This window comes from Atta cephalotes (assembly GCF_000143395.1).
Source record: "Atta cephalotes unplaced genomic scaffold scaffold00045, whole genome shotgun sequence".
Taxonomy (NCBI): Eukaryota; Metazoa; Arthropoda; class Insecta; order Hymenoptera; family Formicidae; genus Atta; species Atta cephalotes.
Window position 1 is genome coordinate 1,466,004 of NW_012130109.1, and position 16,395 is coordinate 1,482,398.

A 16,395-nucleotide genomic window follows, 5' to 3' on the forward strand; every position below is an offset into this window, starting at 1 on the left:
GTAAGTAAGTAAGTAAGTAAGTAAGTAAGTAAGTAAGTAAGTAAGTAAGTAAGTAAGTAGTAGTAGTAGAGTAAGTAGTAGTAGTAGTAGAGAGAGAGAGAGAGAGAGAGAGAGAGAGAGAGAGAGAGAGAGAGAGAGAGTGAGAAAGCGAGAAAAAAGCGCGAAAGAGTAAACTAGCCAGTTTAAAGAATAAAGATAAGAAAAGTAAAACGATAGGAAAATTGGAAAACGAGGAAACAGTGAGAGAAATTGGAAGCGTGAAAAAATGATACGCAGAAAAAATGATCAAGAAGAAATTACACACTATAAAGAGCAAGAAAGAGCAAAAAGACATCGGATTATTGCATAATATATATTTTCGGAGAACGCTGTGACATCCGTAATAATTCTTTCGATTAAAAAAAGAACGTAATTAAAAAGCGAAAAATTCAATAAATGAAGAAAGAGGAAAAACGTGCGCGCAAATCATATGTGTTCAGTGGCACATGTGAAAGCAAAAAAAGAAAAAAGAAATAGAGCGAGGGAGAGAGTGTGAGGTGGAGAGAAAACTATAGCAATTGTTGAACATTCGTTAAATTGTCCTCGTTTCACGATGTAATAAAGGCTATTTTACTTTGATGCCCCGCTGTTGTATTTTTTGTGTGATCGATTACCTGGGAGGGAAATTTGGGGCGCGCAATCATATACTTTTTATATATAATTGACTGCAATATAAGGCAAAGTACGTTGGTAGAACATGACATAGTAAATAGCATATTATATATTAACGTGATATGAGAATAAAAAAGAAAAAAGTTCAGAGCCTGAATATATAACAAAACATACTTTTATTTTTATTAATATCACATTTACATCTTCCCTGAGGCTTAACGCTTTGTGATCCGATCCAAAGTACAGCTTGAACAATTAAATTAAAAAATAATAGTAAAAATTGTAATTATTTAATCAAAGTATCGGTAGTCTCATTTCCAAACGTAAGAAAACTAATAAAAAAATTGCAGAATTAAATTTAGTTAATTTTTTCTAATTTTTAACAAACATAATTTTTAATAAAGCTGATAGAATTTATAATTTAGATTAAGTTTAAAAAAAAAAACGACACTGTGAGTATTTGCGTTGTAGTATTTTTATACACTTGTTTATAAATTAAACTATAGTATATAATTCGTAAAAATAACGGGCTCGGATCGCAAGGTGTTAATGTTAACAATACGATAATTCACGACTAATATTACATCGCTAGTTTTAAACATTGAATATCGGCAGCATCGCCTTTGTATCTATTTAATTGTCGCAATAGATGTAATTTCGGTTGCTTACAATGCGTCGTATGTAGTTCATAAGACGTACACATATTCAGTAAAATAGGTTCTTGTAGACTCTTTAATGGATTTCTATTAACAATGCTCTCAAATAACCACACAGCTGCTTTCAGTTGACCAGTGTACAACAAGCACACTGCCATATTATTAATCAACATTACATTGGACGGGTCCATCGTCGATGCAGTTTGGAAGCAGTTGTAGGCTTCTTGAAAGGAATTCTGCGCAACTGCCATTAAACCATTATCGACCAGCTCTCTGACACTTGTTGCCTTTCCCTCCTTATTAATGCGGACAAGAAATTTTTCTGCCGCTGTAACATCACCAAGAAACAAATGTACCCTTCCTATGGCTGATCTTAAGAAACCTATCTGTTCTATAGTCCAATCAGGTAACTTGCATAGATCTTCTAGTATCTCTATCGCAAGAATGTAATTTCTCATGCCAATAGCACAATTGATGACGGAGACCAAGATTCTTGATCTCCTGGCAGTCCACAGTTTCATGGCATCTTGCTGATCAGATTCGCTGATTTTTGCAAACATTCCCTCATCACTGAAACCAGCTTGGAAATTGGCTACAATTTGATTAACGGTCGCTAATAATTTGTACAAATTTTCTAATGTTTGTTTCGGTTTACCATAGTAAGATGGGATTTCTGCCAGTAATAATCTGAATGCAAATGATGCCATTGAACCTGGTCTGGTGCCATATAATTCAGGATAAAAAGTGAAATACATATCAGGTTTGTCCAAATTGCCGAACGGTTTCGACTCGTTTTCCAGCACATCCATCTGTCGCAATTTGGCCAAGAGTGACAATCTTGTATACCAGAGCTGCAGAGAATGAGGTGTGTGCTTACTGGGTTGATTAATCTTGCCATAGCCCTGAGCATAGATAGCCAGCAATCTACCAGATAAATTGACCGCTGCTCGATAGCAGCCAGCTTGTATCAGATTCCTTAGACCGCGTTCATCCTGTGTCACATCAGACGCTGTGAGCACATTCCGATGGATATTCTCGTCCTCGCCTAGGAAATGGATGGAGGCATTTTTAATTAAATCAGGCATATCACCCTGTACTGCTAGTCCTGGCATAGTGAGATTCTCATGGTCCAGGTAACTTGCACCAGTTGCAGTAGTTGTAATGGATTGTAATATCTTGCGAGTATGTTCCGATGGTATCCACATGTCTCTATAGGCATCATTCAATGTGCTGTGCTCGATCCGATTAACTGTGGCATCCAACAATGAAGTCGTGGATGTACACAGAGAATCTACATCAAAGGCGCTTGTCTGTCCATCATCTGATAAAGGATCATAGTTGCAGACTCGACTCATAGTAGCCGATTGTACATCGAATAAACCAGGCTTCTGAAATGCGATGATCTCATCGAAAATTGTAGGCGGCGCACTGTTTAAATAACGACTGATATCCGCATTAATGTCTCTGTCTCTTGACTTGATGGTATTATTTTCTGCCATTTCTCTCTTGTAATTAGATTATTTTAGCCTAAGGGTCGAATGTACATATGTTACCTGAAAAATATAAATTAACAAAGATCTCTCAAAGATTATTATTATTTCAATAAAAAATGCATCAAATTATGTTTCGTACACATATCAAACTCGAGACTTTTCTTTCTCTTCTTTCTATTTATAAACGTCTATTCTATTTTCTCTCAATATTTTAGTATTCGCAAAAATTTCAAAAATTTCTGCAGCAAATATTTCACAATATCACGGTTGTCAAAGTCACAAAACTCTCAATGCTAACTATTGACAATAAAAGGTTATTCTCTAATTGAGGTTATTTACTCCAATTTCTAAAATATACATTATCAGCGCCATCAGCGGATCAGTGCTATCTGAACTGCGTTCCAAAACTTTACTTGAACTATTCTAAGCTGCGTTCAAAAACTTTATCCAAGGCACCTATGATGCATTCGGAACGACAACTTAAAGCTCGAAATCGCATAGGAAGCGTTTATGGATGCTTTCCATTTGATGATACAAGTCGAAAAAACGTCGTTTTTATCTTTGTTTATGTCTATTTCCCCAATGTAGATTAACTTGAATCTCGGTTTAACTTGAGGTAAATTTTTACAAGCTGCTCTAACCGGCTGTTTTGGCAACAAAAAGAATCAAAATGGCATTTGATATTCGTCAATTTTGACCATGTATTGATTCTTTTTGTCGCTGAAACAGTCGGTTTGAGCAGTTCGTGAAAATTTATCTTTACTCTTCGTCTTTTTTTAATTCTAAAGATTAGATAAAGACAAAAAATAAGGCCGGAATTAGATTACGCATTGGAGAATGAGATTGAAGATTGAAAGATTGAAAGACCAATCAGAACAAAAGAATCAAAATTTCTTTATTCTTATTGGTGAAATTTCAATTTTTAATCTTTAATCTTAATATTCACTATCAGAAATCATGTATTGTGGAATATACAATTTCTGATAGGTTGAAATTCTTATTCTCTCCGTTTCCTATTCCTTTTATTGAGCCTCGTCTCGCCCATTCTTTCCACCATGTGGCAAGCAAAATTGTGCGGGTTGTGCTAGGTTGCGGTGTTTAAAATCGTTTAAATTTGAAATTTTTTTTGTTTAATTGTTTCTCTTTGACAATACTAACCGCAACAGAGATATAATCTTCGACGAAGCCTGCGAAAACGGTGATGGCAACATTACATCTGCTTATCCAGCGCCGCGAGGAAGCTTGAAGTATATTATACGGAATTTGGCAAACGGATGGTGAAAATTTGAAGGTTAATTGGCGCGCGAAGATTAACCGGTTTTGACCAGCACGATGATTGAGATGGACAACAAGGGCTGCAGGGAGTTACTGATACATCGGATGACCTTGGCCGTCATTACGAGTATAATGTTACAATTATTTGTCGTCTGTTGCGTTGTTCTGCTCACAAATCTCAGCACAGACTATGCACATTGGCTTGAGGAAACTTGGACTATTATAATGTCTCCTCGAATGTGGGCTTATATCATCATGCTTACTCTGGTGACCTTTCTGCAGAGTTTTTTCTGTAGCAAGAATTATCTGCGTCCTCCATTATACTACAAGAGCAGATTTGCCAAGCTGTGTATGACTCTTAGAATTCAAAGCTTACATCAGCGAGCATTCTATATTGCTATCGGTGGTATCTTGGTCTGGTTACAATTGTCATTGAGGAAAGAAAGCTCTTCGACTACAGACTGCAGCATTGTATATGGAATGTATTCAATCGAAGAATATTACTTTCTGTTATTTAGCGGTCTATGGAGTGGATTGTATTTCTCGTTCAAAATTGATACTTTTGCTGAGAAATATTTCCAATTTCCCATTATAGCGCAGTCCAAATTCCTTCAACTAAGACGAAGATTTTATATCATGTTTCCAACGTTGATGATTTCCTCCCTGTGGTCGACTCTGTATTTCATGGCTATTTATTATTTCATGGGATCATATTTCCATGAAGCATTGTTGTCATTTTCCACGCAGGTGGAGGTCAAACCTTTGGACACTGTGTCTAGATTATTAAATCTATCATTGATATGGCAATTATGGCTCTATCAGTTTATATTTATGTTGATTATCAACTACACGAATACGCTATTTGAAATATATCTGACCGAATGGACTCCATTCAAATTTGGCTTGAGTGGTGCATATACTCCTGATAGTTCAGAAACTACCCTTATTGATGTACTATCAATGGACAAGATACCTATAATGCAATACTTGGGTTACTTGGACCTGGTTACCTTAGCCCAAAAAGACAAAATGAGAAGGAGTATGTTGTTTACGCTTAGTCAACCAGGTGGTCATCCATACAATTGGAACTGTGTAGTGCAAAAGAGTACAAACCTTCTCAAGAAGTTTTCATTGGACCTCAATGCGATATCTACAAAATCTCAAGATCAATCCTGTTACAGCACTTTGACAGCAAGAGTTCCACCAGTTCAGCAAAGCAAATATATATATCATATGCGGAAATTAGTACCAGATATAGCACCAATACCAGTATCAGAAGATGTAAGAGAAGCACCTTACAGCGGTTCATTTATTCAAAAGTTTATCAAGCAGAAAAAAGATGCTTTTATAGCATATTTGTTGTCTAAGCCACTTATTAATTACATCTTTGGCGAACAAGATGACAATAAAATTCGTTATGCTTTACAAAATGGACAACTAATGATTTGGGCAGCTGAAGCTATTTCATCTTTGACCGTCTTTTCGCTAAGCGAAGATTCTTATGGTATTGTACAAAAAGATGTGCCAGTCATCATCAACACTCTGTTGTCAGTGAAACAGGCTCTGGACAAACTATCAAAATCAGCTATGCTTGCAAGGAAAATGCAAGCAGATGATAAATTAATTAGGGAAATTTTTATATCTTTACGAAGTGCGATAAAACGTAGTCTATATAGAATTGTTACAAACTTTGAACCATATATTAATGACTTGTCTCTTGAACTTCCAATAATAGAACAATTGCAGAGCTTTCTTAATTACAAGGAATAGATAATAAATATTGATATTGTCACAAAGTGTACTTATATGATTAAGATTTTGAATCTACCAAAAAACACATATTTTTTTTAGGTTTATTAGATTCAAGAATTACTTTCTTCAATAATTACATTTACATATTAAACATGTGTTATATTTATTATACTTTATTATACTTACGCGAAGAAATAAAAAAGAGGATATAGATAATTTTTTTATTAACATATACGATGTTTAAGTTTATTATATGATTGTATTGTGTATAATATAATATGATATAATATAATATATATTTAAGTTTACAATAAAATTACATTATATATAAATATAAACAGTCGAAATACATTTTTCGTTATTTTTGAATTTTAATAACATATTTTATAACATACACGTGTGAATAAATAGATAACATTTTTTTTTAAATTCAAGGATTATCTTTTGTCAATAATTTTTCAGATGAATGATATATGTAGATTTTGAAGGGTACATAATTTTTAAAAAATATGAAACATTTATTTTGTAAAAAAATTTAATTATTAAATATTTACATGATATAAAAATAATTTGTCCACTTTACATTTTTTTCAAACTTTGTACAACACTTAAATTATAAAATAATTTCTCTCGTAGTGTAAGCCAATTTCTTGTTTGTGCCTTCTGAATTTTTCGTAGATAATTTCGTAACGTATCGTTCTCCGAGATTGCTGTACCGTGCCATTTTAAAAATACCGCTAAATACGCTTGTGATAATTCGAAATCGGTCTGTTGTTCTATCATATAAAGAAGCATTTGCATAAATTGCATCATTGACAGTTCAGCGGAACTCTCGTCTGAAGACAATGATTGAATTTCTAAATCGATGTTGCTGGGACCCATTGCCTTTAATTTCTCTATTACATCTGAAAAATCGTTGGTATTGACTGATTGTAGACTCTTATTGAACGAAGTAAGATTTTGTAAGGCCGGATGAACACGAGTAGTTTCAGTGTTTTCATTAGTTTTAACGTCCGAAAAATCGAAGCGCAGTTGCAACGATGGAATTGTAGGCAAGAAAAATGGTGCAAGCTCTGAAACTTTAGGCGGCTGTTTCGGTTTATTTCTCCTTTTAATAATATCGATATCGAGCAAATTCTGCCATCTAGATTGGGCCACGGCGGACATAGTTATAAGATCACTATTGAGCTGATCAGGAGATACATAATCTGGCTCTTCGATGACGACATTATCTTCATTAACTTTCTCGGCTTCTACAGAAGATCCAGGAAGTCCTACTTCAGGTATCATATCGTCCTTATTAATGGCCTTTAGCGACACATGCGAATACAGCACACGATTCGACCATAAAAAGATTCCTACATTACGTACATGGGCGGTCGCAAGAAATTCTGCCGTCGGAGAGAAATTTAAAGATATGCAAGCTTCAGGAACCTGTAAAGCACAGGATTTAATATAATATATATTTTGATTATATAATATATATTTTCCAATCCAAATAATATAAAAATCTAAACAATACTTGAAAAGTGAGCAAAGGAATATGAGATAAATGATTCTATCTACAGTTTGTCAAAAAAGCATCTTTTACTGGCTGCGAATAATAATGACAACGCTTTTATTGGACTGTATTTTGCAAGAATCCATCTACTTATCTATTTATTTGTAATTTTGAAATGAAATTTACCTGAAAAATATCTATTAAATGTGACGATGGTATGTCCCAAGTTCGGATAGTGCAATCCATAGATGCTGTGATTAACCACCTGGAATCAGGATTAAAACATGCATCTGTTATTCGTCCCTCATGCCCTTGAAAATGTCGAACTATTTTCCTTGTGTCCAGATCCATTAACATAATATCGAAATTTTCTAAAGCTATTGCCACAAGGGAACTCTCATTGTGACAACGTATCCATTCGATTGATTCTTCTATTGTTAATATCGTTCTTGCCATAATTATATCTAAAAGAATAAAAATTACATTAAAATATCATTTATTTTGAAGGAAATATAATTAATTATGGCACAGGTACCTTTTTTAGGTTTAAAATCCCAGAACTTAATTTTTGCATCTTTGCCGGCTGTAACAAGAGTTTGATTCAAGTCGTCAACCATAACACCCTTAACAGGACCTTCGTGAGCGCCATTTTCATTTCCATAAGACGCTCTGTGTATTCCTGATTGAATATTAAATCTATCAACATGACCTGTGTTATAACCGATCACAACAAAGTTTCCACATCTTGTTAAACATAAACTAGTCGCAATAGCATTGTAATTGTTTTTAAATCTCTCGGGAAGTAACTTGAGGTCACCCATCTTTTGGAGGTAAGATGACCATGTAGTGACCATGCCTAAACCGGAATGAGCTGCTGCTATATTGCACCATTCCTTTTCCCGTGTTATTTCAGATGCAAGTACAGTTATTGGCGGCATTAACATCGGATCATCAACCGAATGACCTTTTTTTCTGGAAGCTTTTCTGTTAAACGAGGCTCTACCTAGACTCTTGTTCAGTATTTCTGTGACAGTGGAAAACAACCGGAGAGAAGAATCGCCGCCTGTAGTCAATAGATAATTACCATCATTTCCATAAAATCGAACAATCGTTGGAGGTTCAGCATGACCTTCTCTAATCCTCAAGAGTCTACCAGCTCCATCAGCCATATCAAATATCCATAGCTTTAAAGAATTATCAGGCGAAGATGAAATCAATAATGGTTCGTTTGGTATGTATCTCAGACCCGTGACAGCAGCATCATGTGCATTGCAAAGTTGGCTCTCCACCATTCGCTGCTCTAAATTCCAGAACACAATCTGTCCACCTAGACTGCCTGTTGCCATGATAGGGTGACCATCTGTACGAAAGCTGATAGATATCACTGGACCCCAATCTTGTACTAGCTCAAAGATGGTTTCATCATATTTGAGATTATGCAGTATAATATGACTATTATTCAAACCTATAGCAGCCACATCTATCGCAGGCGCTTGCTCTAACACAGTCACACTACTCTGCCATCCTTTGAATGTATAGATCATCTTGGTCGCTTTGATATTCCACAGCTGTAGCTGACCCTGTTCACTACCCAGCAGAATCTTGTTCATATAAGTATTGGGATGCATCAGTGCAGTTATTCTGAAGATATTATTGCTGAAATTCAATTCCAGTAGGAGATTTTCTTCTTTGATGTCCCAGACCTTGACGGTGCTGCTCTCGTCAACAGAGAGCAAGTGTGCGCCGAATGGCAACAGAATGTGGACTGTACAATCATGACCCTTGTAGATATGTTTCAACTCGGTTCCTCTACGCCATGCGTAAATATTATTTGCACTCGCTGTATATACGTGAAATGTGTCCGTAGCTAGACAAGTGATATCATCAACATGCATACCCGAGACACTCAGAAGAGTAAAGTGTTTACACGTGTAAGTGTGGAACGCCTTGCCTACACATGTGACGATGAAATGCTCCTTCCTTCTGAGGATATACCTCGTGACAAGAGGTATATGATTACTGACATATCCAAGTGCTCGATTCCGTGCGAATATTCTACTTTGCACCATCGTATATTACAAGAGAAGATCAAAGTAAATTCAAAAGAAATTATACACTTCATTCATCTATACATTCACAATTATGTTTCTCGTGGTGCAATCAGAGGCGCCATATTTGAAACATGATTTATGCAATAATAAGATGCGCCGGATGAACATCTTAAGCCCCAGACACAATGCAAAGGAAGAGCGATAGTGATAGAAATAACATGATTTCAACCTATCATGTATATTCCAGTGTATCTGATTTCTGATGGATTGAAATCATGTTATTTCTATCGCTATCGCTATTCCTTCGCATTATGTCTGGGACTTTATAGTTTTATTGGCAGAGTTAAATTCACTTTAAAGCCGTTGTACAAATTGACATAAAAATGTACATTTAATGGGCCTTTTACAATAAGATATTAGTCAAAAATTGACTGTGATTGGTCAATTTTTAACTTTTGACTTCTGATTTATGACTAATGGCTTATTGTAGAAGGTCCATAAAAGGCCCAGTAAAGATCTATATCCTTCCAGGAGTTGGCGTCCTTGTGAATATTGAAATGATTAAGAGCTAAAAACTGATAATATTGTACTAATTTTATGATTTATTAATTTAATAGACGTATTTATGCATTTAGAACTCAATAATATTTGATTTTTCCTTAAAATTGTGATTTCAATGTTATCATCAAAGATTTGATTATCAATAGAGATAATAACTGCAGAGAAAAATTGTAATTTTTCTGCAATATATAGAATTATTATATCTTTATAAGTATGCATATTTATTTATGGAACATTTATGTAATAAAAAAATCACGAATTTAATAATGTGTGAACCAAATATTTATATTAATAATAGCAAATTTATATCAATTGTCGATAATGTCGTTCTTCAATTACCGGGCTCTTGGGGCTCTTTTCATCGCCGAAAATTTGCCCAGAATCGACGGTCTTTAATAGTATCTCGTCGCTGCTTGTATCGACTTATGTCGACTTGTGTCATTCAAATGGAAAGCACCCATGATGTGTGTAGTTCGGCTAATGGCCGTAGCACAAACTCTTGCCTAACGCATAATACATAGTGCATAAAGCCAGTTCTACATTAGGTGCCAGCCGATCGCAAGTTTGTTGCGATAGCCATGAAGCGTTGATTTCAAAATGCAAGATTCAGATTGACTTGTCGCAACAAACTTGCTTGATCGGCTTGCAACGAATGTAGAACCGACTTAAAGGAATCAACCAATCGAAATCCTTCTTTTCCATAGAATGCAAGGAAAGGAAAGATTCTGATTAGTTGATTCGCTTATTCACTATGCGTTATACAAAAGGCTGTGCTGCAGTCTTAAAGCCTGCGACACACGATGTTTGTTTTTCTGCTGGATTTCTAGCTGGATTAGAATCTTGGATACATTCTGTTTCATACATGATGTGCATGATTTATCCTTATTGTTCCGAATGTTAAACAAGGAAATAAATAATGTGCATTATGCACATCATGTGTAAAACGGAATGCTAGATTCACACTGGATTCGACGTGCATCATACGACACTCTGCAACCAAGAAAACAGGATTTGCTTCGTATTATCAATACAAAATAAAATTCTGCTTTCTGATTGATTACAGAATGTCGTACGACACATGTTGAATCCAGTGTGAATGCAGTATTATCACTGTATTAGCTGTGATACTGGCATTGACAGTACCGCAGCCAATATGATTGATGACGTCAGATCCAGTGTGAATCCAGCATAAGAACCAACCAATTATAATCGAATATTCCCCTGTTACAGTTGAGCGACAGGGGAATGCTCAACTATAGTTGGTTGGTTCTTAGGGTCATTCCTCACAAACTTGCATAGCCACATAATCATATGTATAAAGAAAATTATCCAATTATATATTTCTATCATAAAAGCCAGTATTCATAGTCGAGTCTTATTTCAAGACCGTTTTAAGTAATGTCTAAGACGCTAATGCAGCCTTCTGATTGGTTCGTGACTTCTTAAGACCATACTTAAGACCGTCTTGAATATAAGATGACTATAAACACTGACCAAAAGACAAATATAAAATACGATTGGATAATTTTCTTTATGCATATGTTTATGTGATAAGTTTGTTTGGAATGGCCCTTATATTACTGATCGGTTTAAACTCTCAATGGAAACTAGACCAGTGATACACCTTGTTTTTTCACATCATGAATGCACCCATTAATAAAAGAAGAATTCGTCACTTCTGCTATATTGACCACGTTTATCCGGTCATTTCGGAAACTGAATTAATTAAAGTCGAGAAGAATTAAAAGTCACTCCTGCTGATTCTATTCAGTTGTTTGATAAATAAAAATTATTTCAAAAGCTTACGTAAATTTACGCATAAACTATTAAAACCAATTAGAGCCATAATTAATGTCTAGACTTGTATTTCCCAATTGTAATAATTTCTATATCATAAAAAAGCTCCTGAAACTAATATCAGGTTTGGAAAAAAATTGATTGTGATTTGGACATTATTCACTACGATTAATCGTGAATTGAAATATTTAAAAAGTGCATTTTAGAAGTAAAAAATAATTTTAATATATTTGTTCCGATATGGCAAATACTGGTCTCTTAGTTCTAACAAATCCTGCAAAAATGAAGGGATTATTGTTCGAAATTCAGAAACATGTTTTAAAAACATTGTACATTCAATATCTTCCAGGGAAGAATATTTTTGCAGGAAATTATAACTCTACAACACTGCAACAAAGAGATTCTGAATATTCTAAGAAGATCATTGACATATACAAAAATACTTCTATAATTTCTTCTTGTCTTGATATTCGTGTTTTGCTCACCAACTTGAAATATCCCAATAGATCTATTATAAATACCAAAAAACCTATAGAAATAGTGATTTTTGATCAAAAGTGCAGTAAAGAAGAGGCAGATACATTCATACAGGATCATTTAGCAAACAAGTCGCTGAATTATCACTTTGTTAACTACATATATAGTGCAAGTCTGAACTATAAAAATGTAGAATATGGTATTCAGAAAATGAAAACTTACAAGAATGTAATACTAGGTGGTACATTTGATCGATTACACAATGGTCATAAGATTTTATTAAGTGAGGCTGCATTGCGTTGTACAGAAAAACTTACTGTTGGTGTGACAGATATTAATATGATTACTGGTAACAAATTCTCATAATTCTTATTTAGCTTAAATTGATTTGTTTTATAATCTATAATAATATTTTTGAATAATTCGTGGATAGGAAAACTATAAGATGACTTAATCATCTATTATCATTATATGATGATATACTTAGAAATCAAATAAATATTTTTAGGCAAAGTGTTGTGGGAACTTATACAACCCTGTACGCAAAGAATAATAAAAGTTGAAGATTTTTTGGAAGATGTAGATTCATCAATATCATACAATGTTGTTCCTATTAATGACATTTATGGACCTACTAAGGAAGATCCAACATTAGAGATGATAGTTGTAAGTGAAGAAACAAAACATGGAGGTGATAAAATCAATGAATTACGTTTGCAAAAAGATTTAAACAAATTGGACATTCATGTAGTAGAGTTAGCAGATGATGAGGATCATGAAAAACATGAAGAGGCTAAAATTAGTTCTAGTAATCACAGAATGCGATTACTTGGCACAAGGCTTAAAGATCCCGTAGGTTTTTTCTACTGAATATTTACAATACAATACAAAAAATTATAAAATAATTATAAAATTATAAAATAATTTTCATATGAATTTTCTATATATAATTTTATTTAAATTGTATTTTGTTATATAATTTAATAATCTATTTTTTTCTATTAGAGTGAAAGTAAAATCTTAAGATCTAGAATCTTAAGACCTTACGTCATTGGTTTAACGGGTGGTATTGCAAGTGGAAAATCTTCAGTTGCTGAAAAATTGCAACAACTCGGCGCTGGTCTTATAAATTGTGATAAATTAGCTCATAACTTGTATTTACCAGGGACAGATTGTTTTCATAAAATAATTGAATATTTTGGTTCTTCTATTCTCGACTCAGATGGATTTATAAATAGAAAGTTGCTTGGTGATATTGTGTTTAATAATAAGGTATTTGGTCTTATATTCCATAATATTTATTACATATGTTATTTCATAAAAGTACTTTATGTAGGAGCAATTAGAAAAGTTGAACAAATTAATTTGGCCTTTAATTCTGCAAGAAGCTAAAAAAGAAATAAAAAATCTTTTTTACAAGCATAATATTATTGTACTGGAGGCAGCAGTTTTAATTCAAGCTGAATGGCAAAATGAATGCAGCGAAATTTGGACTTGTCTTACATCACAAAATGAGGTTAGACTCTGTTTTACAGATAAATTATATTTTGCCTATGTATATGTATATACTGATAAAAATCTATTTGGCTATTATATTATTTCAAATTTCTTATTTTATATTTAAATATGTACAAAATATTTTTATAATTTATATAACCTAAATCTTTTTATAAATCCATGTTAAATGTATTTGTAGGCTATAAAACGAATTATGAATAGAAATGGATTATCTGAAGAAGCAGCAAAATTACGAATTAACATGCAACCAAATACCATGGAGCAAATTAAGGAAGCCAATGTTGTTATATGTACTTCGTGGAGTTATGAAAGAACTTTAGTACAAGTAGAAAGAGCATGGAGAGAACTAATACAAGATTTAAACGAATTATAGACTTTTCAATAAATAACGTTTACTTATTCTCTGATATACAATTTATAATTAGGATATTGATACTTATTCTCTGATATACAATTTATAATTAGGATATTGATACGCATTGATGAGAGAAATATTGATAACAGAGATAGGTATTAATAACAAAAGAATACTATTTTTTTATTACTTGTTACAAAAAAAAGTAAAAATATTATTTAGCAAATAATATATTGTCACTCATTATCAGTTTTTCTTCTTTATCTTCATGCAGCTTTATTATTAGGGCACTTAGAAATAATCGAAAATCAGCCTTTAATTTGTCACCACCATCATCCACATTGCACTTGACATGAGAGACATTAGAAAAACTAGATGCTTAAACACATACAATAATTAAAAAATTAACTTATACAGGATTTCTTTATTTTAAATTTGGAAAATAGAAAAATTTAGAAATCGAAATTTTGTTAGAATTAGATTATTATTGAAATACTTACAAATAATTTTCGACACGCTTGATGTAGTATTATCAGGATCAAAAAAGAATATTACACAACAATTTGGCTCTAATTTAGCTCCGCTAACAAAATAATCGTAATATTCTTTCAATTTTCTTGAAGAATCTTGCATTTTTGCATTGTATACCAAGATTACGCCGTCTACATCTTTACGTATAGCTGACCAGCAATTTTTAAATCTGTTGAAAATATTTCTACAATTTTTTGTTTTTCTCTCAATTTTGCAAAAGCATGTATGGTGTTATTTACTTGTGATTTCCACTGCAGTCCCACAGCTCGAGATCTCTCGAAATGCGTTCGTTATTCACTTCAATATCGTTAATTTCAAATTCTAATATTCGGACACCTTGAGTTGGACGATAATCATACGGAATTTCCGTAGCCTCTGCCAGGAAATTCGCTATTGTGGTCTTTCCGCTCTAAATAAATATATATGTATGTGCATGAATTGAAAAGTTCTCTACCATTTTGTAATTTTCGCAAGAGTTAACAAGATGTTAATTTCGTAATAGTTAACAAGATGTTAATTTCATAATAGTTAACAAGATTAATTAAAACAAAACACCGAATATTGTTTTGAGAATTTTTTAATACCATATTTTCTCTGTTGGTAAAAATGATTACCAATAAAAAAATGCAGTACTAAAAAGTTGATAAAAAGTTATGAAAAAATTCCCTATAAGAAAATAAACAATTATAAAAGAGCATTATGAGAAGAAAATAAACAATTTTTATCACTTGTTATTTTTCTGTAGTTTATAATATTCGAATAAAAAATTATTGAAAACCAATATTCGATGATTTTTATTAATATCTTGTCTACTAACTATTATAAATTGCAAAATTATAGAGGATTTCAATAGTTTAGTCCGCTCTATACAAGAGCGCTTTGTCAATAATGACGGGACACCTTGTATATACATACATAGTTAAGATTGCATAATTTTGACAAAATCTGATAATATAACGTTTTCATATATCTTTTTTAAATATACGTACAAATATTCAATTGATGAATAATCTTACCTCAGTTGGTCCTATCATTATTAATTTTAATGTGTGCATTATTTGACAATAGTAATTGCAAGTATATATTAACATTCCATTGCACCTGATGAATATGTACAACAATACAGAATGCATTATTGTTTGGCAATTGTTTCTATAACAACCGTTGCCTAGATATACATATACACAACATTATCAAGAAAGCAATGAAGACATATTACATGATTTGAATTGAAATTATAATATATCGTACAAAATGCATTAAATGTATGGCAAAAATAATTTATTTATGTAAAAAAGTCATAAGTATATATGTTTATATATATGTTTCATATATATATATGTTTATTTTTAAAAATTATTTATTTTGTCTGTATTTTTTAAAGCAACTAATGTGTTTCTTTACATCATGTATATATATTTATAACAAATTATTGAAGACAAATGCGAATTGTTTCTTACATTATATGTAATTTATTTATAACATCTTGCAAATATAATATTTACTTCAACATAATTAACATAATTAAATATTCCAAAAAGTGTAATTATATATAAATCATGTATAAAAAATGAATATATGCCATTTGTAAAGTTATGATATTTTATTGAATACATTAAATGTTTAATACATTCGTTACAATACTGTTTTCTTAACAGTATATTTAACACTATGTAATGCAGCCATGGATTATGTAACCATTATTATTGCAATAATTAACACATGATTATAATAAAAATTGTAATTTGATTATAGTTATTTGCTTATTAAATTGTGA

At 32.5% G+C, this 16,395-nt stretch overlaps 5 protein-coding genes across 5 annotated transcripts; 2 read left to right on the plus strand and 3 right to left on the minus strand.

The window, feature by feature from the left end:
* Positions 1-1,231: 1,231 nt before the first annotated feature.
* LOC105622462 (trafficking protein particle complex subunit 12) lies at positions 1,232-2,806 on the minus strand. The gene has a single exon (XM_012203881.1). The coding sequence runs from the start codon at positions 2,804-2,806 to the stop codon at positions 1,232-1,234; it is 1,575 nt and encodes a 524-aa protein (XP_012059271.1).
* Positions 2,807-4,132: 1,326 nt separating this feature from the next.
* LOC105622467 (nucleoporin NDC1) lies at positions 4,133-5,845 on the plus strand. Its single transcript, XM_012203885.1, has one exon. The coding sequence runs from the start codon at positions 4,133-4,135 to the stop codon at positions 5,843-5,845; it is 1,713 nt and encodes a 570-aa protein (XP_012059275.1).
* Positions 5,829-14,105, plus strand: LOC105622466 (bifunctional coenzyme A synthase). Its single transcript, XM_012203884.1, has 6 exons — positions 5,829-5,846; positions 11,969-12,563; positions 12,723-13,066; positions 13,220-13,486; positions 13,551-13,730; positions 13,911-14,105. The coding sequence occupies exons 2-6, from the start codon at positions 11,978-11,980 to the stop codon at positions 14,103-14,105; spliced, it is 1,572 nt and encodes a 523-aa protein (XP_012059274.1). The 5' UTR covers positions 5,829-5,846; positions 11,969-11,977.
* On the minus strand, positions 6,407-16,304 carry LOC105622464 (WD repeat-containing protein 36). Its single transcript, XM_012203883.1, has 4 exons — positions 16,282-16,304; positions 7,864-9,398; positions 7,515-7,792; positions 6,407-7,261 (listed from the first exon to the last, which is right to left on the minus strand). Exons 1-4 carry the CDS (start codon positions 16,302-16,304, stop codon positions 6,407-6,409), a joined length of 2,691 nt encoding a protein of 896 aa, XP_012059273.1.
* On the minus strand, positions 14,302-15,673 carry LOC105622463 (intraflagellar transport protein 22 homolog). Its single transcript, XM_012203882.1, has 4 exons — positions 15,635-15,673; positions 14,858-15,027; positions 14,588-14,787; positions 14,302-14,465 (listed from the first exon to the last, which is right to left on the minus strand). The coding sequence occupies exons 1-4, from the start codon at positions 15,671-15,673 to the stop codon at positions 14,302-14,304; spliced, it is 573 nt and encodes a 190-aa protein (XP_012059272.1).
* Positions 16,305-16,395: the final 91 nt, after the last annotated feature.